The sequence below is a fragment of the Salmo salar genome, chromosome ssa24 (genome assembly GCF_905237065.1).
Source record: "Salmo salar chromosome ssa24, Ssal_v3.1, whole genome shotgun sequence".
In the NCBI taxonomy this organism is placed as follows: Eukaryota; Metazoa; Chordata; class Actinopteri; order Salmoniformes; family Salmonidae; genus Salmo; species Salmo salar.
This window is the reverse complement of record NC_059465.1, coordinates 2,773,309-2,782,770: the sequence shown is the minus strand read 5'-3', so window position 1 is coordinate 2,782,770 and position 9,462 is coordinate 2,773,309. Positions and strand designations below refer to the sequence as shown.

Below are 9,462 nucleotides of genomic sequence, written 5' to 3'. Positions count from 1 at the left end.
CCTTATTTTATAATTAAGTAAACTCAACATAGTTGAATTGTAATGACAACAACCAAAAGCAATGACCCATATGATCTATTTCTTGATCTTGAAAATACAATTGGAATTGTTTGGGTTTGCAGAGGGCACACATGCTGTAGCGTTCAAGGTTGGTGTGTGTGCAGGGGGGCAGAAGGAAGGTTCATTTAATTCTCAACAAAGACAAAGAGCATGTGAAAGTATTAAGTGGATGGTTACAGTGAATGTAGAATACATGGAGACAAATACATTTTGTTTTCGCAAAAATACTTTAGTATTTTGTAGTGGTTATCACACAGCATTCATGGACGCATGCACGCGCACACACAGCACTTGACAGACCTTCAGACAGGTGTCAGGTCTCAGTGAGGAGGGAGGTGAGGAGGAGCTGTGGAAGCATCACAAGTCATGTGGGCAGGCAGTGGGAGGTGGTGGCAGGCAGTGGGAGGTGGTGGCAGAGAGAAAGAGAGAAAGACAGACAGACAGACAGACAGACAGACAGACAGACAGACAGACAGACAGACAGACAGACAGACAGACAGACAGACAGACAGACAGACAGACAGACAGACAGACAGACATGAAGGAACGATAAAACCATAGAGCAACACATCTACTCGTGCACTGATGTCAATATGAGATTTCTGCTATTTGAGATTTCTTCTATTTGAGATTTCTGCCTCATGAGATCTACGCCACTCTGCCCTAAATCCAGATGTGATAAGACAGACACTGCAGGGCTCCTTTACATGGATAGTTACATACACATAGCCATATATAAAACTCTGGTTACATGGAAGGTTATAATGATGGTAAAAACGGAGATCGCAAGGAAATGGTAATGGTTGGTCAAGGAGAACCAGCAAAGTATAGCAACCCAACACCCAACCTCTTGATTAATTTGAAATCATGAATCCGTTCCTTACTCTTTCCCATTGTAAATACTATGCAAATTACTTTCAAGCCATCAGACAGCACCCCGATACCTCAGCATTTGGTCTTAGCGAATAAATAGGAAGGCAGTCAGATATGTACCATGGACTTTTCCTTTGATAATATTGTATACCATTTATAAGATGCAGAGCCCTCTAGATTATACGTAGTTGTTTTTATGTGTAATATACTTAAATATTGGTTATGAGAATGTATACAAGAGATAAACATGCATAGGCTTTCCCATGGCATGACATGACATTTCAAACATTTCAATGGCTTTCGTCCACATCTATATGCAGTTACTGTTGTGAAACCAGACCACAAAATGGGGAGAAAACGTATATTCTGACAGGCAGGCGGAGAGACAGACAGGCAGGAAACAGAGAAAGCTGACAAGAGGAGCAGATGCATTTTAATGGACTTTCAAGGAGAGTCTGAACACTATTGTAGTTTTGGATGACCGTGTGGCCGGAAGGTTGAGGTTATAGGTTAACCAAATCCAGTTCATAGTTATTCACTGCACTCCGAGCATAGCCTGTCTGTATCTAGTTCTCTCCCTCTTTCATTCTCTCCATCCATTTCTCTCTCTCCCACACTCTTACAAAACCTTAAAAAAAGAATAATAATAATAAAATAAACTGGAATCTCAGTTATGAACAATACACACCAAAGCAGGCTAGACCAGCTCTGACTGACATGGGTTTGGCCTTGTATACGCTGAAATACACCAGAATCAGTTGGTTGGGAATGGAACTCAGACTGAATCGCCAATCAAAGCATTGTGACCTTGTTTCCAGGTACCACAAGTAGTCCTGCAAATATAAAAGTTTAGCAAAAGGTTTTGACTAACATTAAATAGCTAACAAACAGTATGATATATTTATTTACTAATATTCTCATCTTGCTCATGCATCAACAAAGTGGCAGGTATAATACTGGGTGCACATTATGATGCATAATGAAATCAGAAAGTCATCAATTTAACAAAACATCTCAATGTTCCTGTAAAATAAAATATTTCAAACGTTACTACAGACTAAGTGCAGAGCCTGACTGACCATGACGAAGCAGAACTGGTATAAAAAAGAACAAAAACAAACCCCAAAATATTTTGTACAGTACAAAACTTGGCACAGTATTATCGACCAGCTGTAGTGTCACTCATTTCCCTGCTCCACTGCTGCATATGGCCCTTCCAATTGGTCCACATCAGAAAGATCCGGAAGCCCCACTTATGGTTCTACGAGCAGAACACCCTGACAGAAACAGAGAGAGAGGGCAAGCGAGAGAGAGGTTACAGGCATTACTCATCCAGCTCACTTAGTAACAAGGGTTTTTTGATCACAACACTGAGAAATTCAAGTGACATTTCACACAGAACCACTGTGGCTGGCCAATACAAACCGCCATACGTTATTTTGCAGCTTTTTAATGAGGCATTGTGCAAGTCTGCCTTCATTCTCCACTCCTCTTTTGACAAGTGTATATGAATAAAAAAGGAGGCTCTTATCTTTAAAAGCACAAACGCAGAGTGAGTGGAGAACATAACAGAGCCCCTCGCTAACACTGCAATCCGGTTAGTTGAGTTGGAGCCCTTTTCAACTGATTTCTATGGTTACCCGTTCTGCATTTTGAAAACGGTCATAAATCAAACCAGAGGCTGTATCTCCAGTGTATCTACAGCTATGCAGGTCCCTCCTACAGGTATGGCACAACATGCAAAGACATCAAAGATGTCCTGGTGACAATTGGTCGCCGTGAAAGAACTAGAAGGGAACAGAATGGAAGCTGTGGGGGAAAACTCTAGACTCACTCGTCAGAGTCCTTTTTGCTTTCCTCGATGTAGGCGATGGATTCTGAACGCAGCCGGTTGGTGACCTCATAGGTACGCAGCGTGACACCGAAGATGTCCTCGTGATAACGGTTCTCGTCCTGCGAGGAGAGATGATAAGATTTGTGAGATAAGATGGGCACAGGAAGATACAATTGATTCAGTGTGGTGAGCTGTGGACAGATAAAAAAAGACAGATACAGTGATGTGCAGTGTACAGTACAGCATTGCCTTCAAAAAATGTTTCAATCGCCAAGGCTTGGATAAAAGCTTTCCTTAGTTGATCAATAAATTGGACATTTTATGTTGCAGGCAGCTCTTTCAAAATGTGTTTGATTATATACCCCTCTGCTTAGTCAAAAGTGACCTAGCCATTTTGCTCATGTGACCCTTCAATTTCAATATTTTATGTACAGTATGCAGTCTGTACAGTTGGTTGTCTGGTGGTTTAAAATTGCTTATTAAAATCTTTGAAAGTTGTGTTTTTGGTTTCTCCTTCTTTGAGTCGTTAAATGTAAGAGCCCTCCTTTCAGTTCTCTTTTGAATCCAACTGAACAATATTCTGAATGTGTCTGTCATATTCTGAAAATCCTCCACAAGTAGGTATAAGGAGTGCAGTCATCTCAAAAAGTGAACCTTCAAGGTCTAAATCTAAATTGCTTGACTTAGTTACTTTGTATGTTTTGTCCGTCAGGTTGGTTAGTTTGTTAGTTAACAGTGTACAATATAGTGAAGCATATTGTCCCTACTCTGAGTTTGCTGATGTAGAACCCAGCGTCCTCCAGTGTCATGTTTCCCTGCAATTTGATGATCTGCTGGATGGTCTTGAGGACATCCCCGGCCATACCCACGTCCCCACACACATAGATGTGTCCTCCCTCCTCCCTCAGGCACTGGTACACAGTCTCTGACAGCTTCTCACGAAGCACATCCTGCACATATTTCTGTATCAGAGACATAGGGGAAGAAAGAGATAGAATGAGAGAGATTTAATAAAATCATATAGAGATATTTAATAAAATCATATAGAGATAAACAGGGAGAGAAAGATACAGGCTCATAGACAGTTGAAGGCAATGAACAGATTGTAGTGATTGTGCATCAGGGTTGAGGATAGTAGTACATAAAATGGTGCTCCATGTGAGGAGTGAAGGGAAAACAAAAACACAGGGATAGAGATGTACACACTTTTAATTCATAAATCCACATACACATCTCCCACATGACCTCTGTCTGTGTTGCTGTGTCTTTACTATCAGAGACACATTTTCATGTTTAACCCTCGAGTAAATTTGTGTCCCCGATGAAATTTAATTAGCATAATAAAAACATTCCCATAAAAATCTGTTTAAGCTAAAGATATGTTTTTTGGATGGTCTGTGCTCTTCGTCTTCTGACGATATAGCGAAATCGTCGTCTGAAAATGTAGACCAATACGCAGCGGATGTCGTGTTCATTTTTGAATTTAATTAATTGCTCACGTGAACACTATACAAAAAAAAACAATGACAGTGCAACAGTTTTGCAGGCTATCCTAACGCAGTGCAAAAACAATCTCCCACAAAAGACAAACACAAACACACCCTCATATATGGGACTCTCAATCAAAGGCAAATAGACAACACCTGCCTTCAATTGAGAGTCCCAACCCCAATGAACCCAAACATAGAAACAGACACACTAGACTCAACATAGAATACATGAAAATCAAACAGTGCCCAAAAACCCCGGAATACTTAAATCAAATGCCCTTTTTAGAAAAACACCACCCCTAACCACATAAAACAAATACCCTCTGCCACGTCCTGACCAAACTACAATACCAATTAACCCTTATACTGGCCAGGACGTGACAATATATATAACACTTTACTTTGTTTTTCCATGTATGAATCTGTTATTCGATGCATTTCTATGGGCTAATAGCAGTAACGCCAAATTCAATATTTCATCAAAAAAATGTATTTAATTTTTGAGGGGATAACTAAATGGGTCCTAAAATTCCAAATCAAATAGCTAAATGATCCTTGGTATGACCATCTTACAACAATTTCATATGTTAGCCTAGTAGACTTTAAATGGACTAACTAAATCTTTAAAGTTAACAGTACCTTTGGTCTACCAGGCTCTCTGGAGTAGGCTGTGTAGAGCTCTTTGAACACCTCCTTGTTCTTAGCCTGGATAGTCTCCTCCTTGTAGATGTGGTCTATCTGGGACTGCCTGCACCCAAATACCAGGATCATAGGGCAGGATTTGATCCCTATAGTAACAAACACATTACATTGTAAGTTCAGATCCTAACTTCATCTTTCACTGAACTACAATGTTGGAGTCACCTAGACTAGTGTTTATGTATGTGTTCAAGCTCTGTAAAGTTGAATAAACACAAGTGATACTGGCAGCAGTGTGTGGGTTTTCCTTTTCTTTTAAGTCCTTATCAAATCATTTCCACACATACGTATACAAGTAAGATCAGGTGAGTAAGTGCTTTTCCTATTCTAAAACATAAACAAACCATTGCGTTCATAATCGAAAAGTTTCTGTTCCCAAAAGCTTCTGAAGGGGGCGATCCCAGTGCCTGGACCAACTAGGATACACGGAGCTCTGTGGTCCTTTGGCAATCGGAATGTAGGCGCACTACAATCAAAGCAATTTTTCCATCCAATTACAATTGAAGACATAACATAAAAAATACATTTACAAAATTATTGTAGAAAACACCATATAAGCTACGAATCAGGCCATTTTTAATAGCACTAGCATCAAAGCGTTTTTCCTCAATGATTGTATTATACAAACACAGTGTCAATGTTGTATATGAATCATATACGGTGCAATCATATACTATGAATACACCATATGACTCAATGTACAATGTTGACATTTGTTATAGTCCAAGATATTCTCCAAACCACCACAATCATAGAATTACATGTATTCCATTCAACGAGTAAAATCCATCATGCAGCAATATCACACACACAAGAAGCAAAGTTTTATACCCTCTAACAAAGCAGGGGACCATTTCTTCTGCCTCTATTCTGTTGAGCCATGATGAACACACTCCATGGTGGATAGGGCCCTCTCCATCTGAAAAAGAGGGAATTGCCCATCATCCACTTTACTTGCGTACCTCCTCCTCTCCACTACGCACCACGCAAACGAACACTGAAGTAGAGTACACATAATGCAGTTCCCTGGGCTAAAAGGGTGTTTGTCTCCAGTGTAGGCAAATTACTAATTAAACCATCACTCTCAGCATCACGCACATCACTTCACACATTGCATCTCGGAGAAAGAGAAACAGCTAGAAAGATGCTTGTCGCCAGCCGTTTGTGTTTATTAACTGTCAGTTGAGGTAAATTGGTGCAGATTTAAGTCACGTTGAAGCATGAGAAATAATCTTTGTTGTTACTTAAAATGTATGTAGTGTAATAGCATGCACAAATACAAACATATACACAGAAACCAATTAACCCAAAACCATTAAAGCATATGTCCAAAAATAGAGATCTTAGACGTTATTGTCCAGTCAACCCACTTACAGTGCGTTCGGAAAGAATTCAGACCCCTTGACTTTTTCCACATTTTGTTACGTTACAGCCTTATTCAAAAATGTATTCAATCATTTTTTACCCCCTTCAATCTACACACAATACCTCATAATGACAAAGCAAAGACAGTTTTAGAAATGTTTGGTAATTTATAAAAAAAAATCTAATTAAAATATCACATTTACATAAGTATTCAGACCCTTTGCTCAGTACTTTTTTGAAGTACCTTTGGCAGCGATTACAGCCTTGAGTCATCTTGGGTATAACGCTACAAGCTTGGCACATCTGCATTTGGGGAGTTTCTCCCATTTTTCTCTGAAGATCCTCTCAAGCTCTGTCAAGTTGGATGGGGGGGCGTCGCTGCACAGCTATTTTCAGGTCTCTCCAGATATGTTCGATCAGGTTCAAGTCCGGGCTATGGCTGGGCCACTCAAGGACATTCAGAGACTTGTCCCGAAGCCACTCCTGCGTTGTCTTGACAGTGTGCGTAGGGTCGCTGTCCTGTTGGAAAGTGAACCTTTATGCCAGTCTGAGGTCCTGAGCGCTCTGCAGCAGGTTTTCATCAAGGATCTCTCTGTACTTTGCTCCGTTAATCTTTGCCTCAATCCTGACCAGTCTCCCAGTCCCTGCTGCTGAAAAACATCCCCACAGCATGATGCTGCCACAACCATTCTTCCCCGTAGGGATGGTGCCAGGTTTCCTCCAGACACTTGGCATTCAGGCCAAAGAGTTCAATCTTGGTTTCATCAGACCAGAGAATCTTGTTTCTCATGGTCTGAGAATCCTTTAGGTGCCTTTTGGAAAACTCCAAGCGGGTTGTCATGTGCCTATTACTGAGGAGTGGCTTCCGTCTGGCCACTCTACCATAAATGCCTGATTGGTGGAGTACTGCTGAGATGGGAGAATCTTCCAGAAGAACAACCATCTCCACAGAGGAACTCTGGAGCTCTGTCAGAGTGACCATTGAGTTCTTGGTCACCTCCCTGACCAAGGCTTTTCTCCCCCGATTGCTCAATTTGGCTGGACTTCCAGCTCTAGGAAGAGTCTTGGTGGTTCCAAACTTCTTCCATTTAAGAATTTTGGAGGCCACTGTGTTCTTGGGGACCTTCAATGCTGCAGAAATGTTGGTACCATTCCCCAGATCTGTGCCTAGACACAATCCTGTCTCAGAGCTCTACGGACAATTCCTTTGCCATCATGGCTTGGTTTTTGCTCTGACATGCACTGTCAACTGTGGGACCTTATATATATGGGTGTGTGCCTTTCCAAATCATGTCCAATGAATTGAATTTACCACAGGTGGACTCCAATCAAGTTGTAGAAACATCTCAAGGATGCTCAATGGAAACAGGATGCACCTGAGCTCAATTTCAAAACTCATAGCAAAGGGTCTGAATCCCAATATAAATCAGGTATTTCTGTTATAATACATTTGCAAACATTTCTAAAAACATGTTTTTGCTTTGTCAATATGGGGTATTGTGTGTAGATTGCTGAGGATTTTTAAGATGTTTTATATACATTTTTTATAGCCTTATTCTAAAATGGATAAAAAAAATGTTTCTTCATAAATCTACACACAATACCCCATCTACACACAATTCATTCTACACCTCTAAGCCAAGCCTAATAGTCAGCCCTCACCCCTGGTTTTGTATGACACCACGGCCACGGTGAGGTGTATCTCCCCAGGGTGGACGTCCGGTGAGGAGCTAATGGAGTAGTATCTGGGCTGGAGCAAAGGCAGCTGGGTCAGCAGCAGGGTGGATGGCATCTGAATAGAGGGGAACTCCTCCAAAACCTCCACCATGGTCGGGTTGTTGTACCACTTCCACTCCTCATACTCCTGCAAGCCCTGGAGAGGAAAGAGGAGAGGAGGTATGTTTTTGTTTTGTACATTCAATATACCCTAATGTAAGGAGCCAGGCAAAAAATATGTATTGCTTCAGAGAAAATTAGTTATTATGGCTGTTTCTCCAACTCCACGCACCAAGAGGTTAGACATATTCCAGTTAGACGCGGCACTCACAACAAGCTAATCTAATGCCTCTCCTGATGTGATGAAATTATGTATTATAGACTTGACATATTTTTTTGACTTTCTGGCTTTAGTCATAAACTTAGCCTGACTACCTTGTGTAACCCACAGACACTGGGTGCCATGCAGGTCTGGAGTTGAACAGACAAAGAAATAGCAAGGACAGCCAGTAGCTAAAGATCCCACTGTGGCTTGTTGTTTGTTTTTTTTATTCCTCCTCCCTTCAATTTCTATTATCTTTTTTTGTTTTTTGAGAATGAGTTGAACCATGAAGAGTGAGTCACTTACTCGCCTGGCCAATGTAACGTTTTTAACACAATGGATGTGCTTTTTCTTCTTCTATATGCTGTGGTTTACCAGGCGTGGGGCTTAAATTCCATGGCGTCTGAGCCAGCCAAAACTCACCTACTCCAAGGTTATTTTCAACAAGAGCTAAGTCTATGGCATCCCAATAATGATTTAAAAAACAACCCAGGGTTAAACATTTAGATTTTTAAAACAGAAAAATTAACATTGTAAGGTCCAATATATACACTGCTCAAAAAAATAAAGGGAACACTTAAACAACACAATGTAACTCCAAGTCAATCACACTTCTGTGAAATCAAACTGTCCACTTAGGAAGCAACACTGATTGACAATAAATTTCACATGCTGTTGTGCAAATGGCATAGACAACAGGTGGAAATTAGGCAATTAGCAAGACACCCCCAATAAAGGAGTGGTTCTGCGGGTGGTGACAAAAGACCACTTCTCAGTTCCTATGCTTCCTGGCTGATGTTTTGGTCAGAGTAGTGTCCAGAGCATGGAGGCGCTACCAGGAGACAGGCCAGTACATCAGGAGACATGGAGGAGGCCGTAGGAGGGCAACAACCCAGCAGCAGGACCGCTACCTCCGCCTTTGTGCAAGGAGGAGCACTGCCAGAGCCCTGCAAAATGACCTCCAGCAGGCCACAAATGTGCATGTGTCTGCTCAAACAGTCAGAAACAGACTCCATGAGGGTGGTATGAGGGCCCGACGTCCACAGGTGGGGGTTGTGCTTACAGCCCAACACCGTGCAGGACGTTTGGCATTTGCCAGAGAA

The 9,462-nt window shown here is 41.3% G+C and overlaps 1 protein-coding gene across 2 annotated transcripts in view; it reads right to left on the bottom strand.

The window, feature by feature from the left end:
• Positions 1-273: 273 nt before the first annotated feature.
• Positions 274-9,462, bottom strand: part of nos1 (nitric oxide synthase 1 (neuronal)) — a 69,684-nt gene continuing 60,495 nt past the window's right edge. For both annotated transcript variants that reach the window (XM_014171241.2, XM_014171242.2), the window contains exons 23-29: positions 7,984-8,194; positions 5,788-5,875; positions 5,301-5,422; positions 4,897-5,045; positions 3,535-3,729; positions 2,768-2,886; positions 274-2,210 (exon numbers count right to left, since the gene is read on the bottom strand). In XM_014171241.2, coding sequence (XP_014026716.2) covers positions 2,195-2,210; positions 2,768-2,886; positions 3,535-3,729; positions 4,897-5,045; positions 5,301-5,422; positions 5,788-5,875; positions 7,984-8,194 — 900 coding nt within the window. In that variant the 3' untranslated portion in view covers positions 274-2,194. The remainder of the gene's footprint in view (positions 2,211-2,767; positions 2,887-3,534; positions 3,730-4,896; positions 5,046-5,300; positions 5,423-5,787; positions 5,876-7,983; positions 8,195-9,462) is intronic.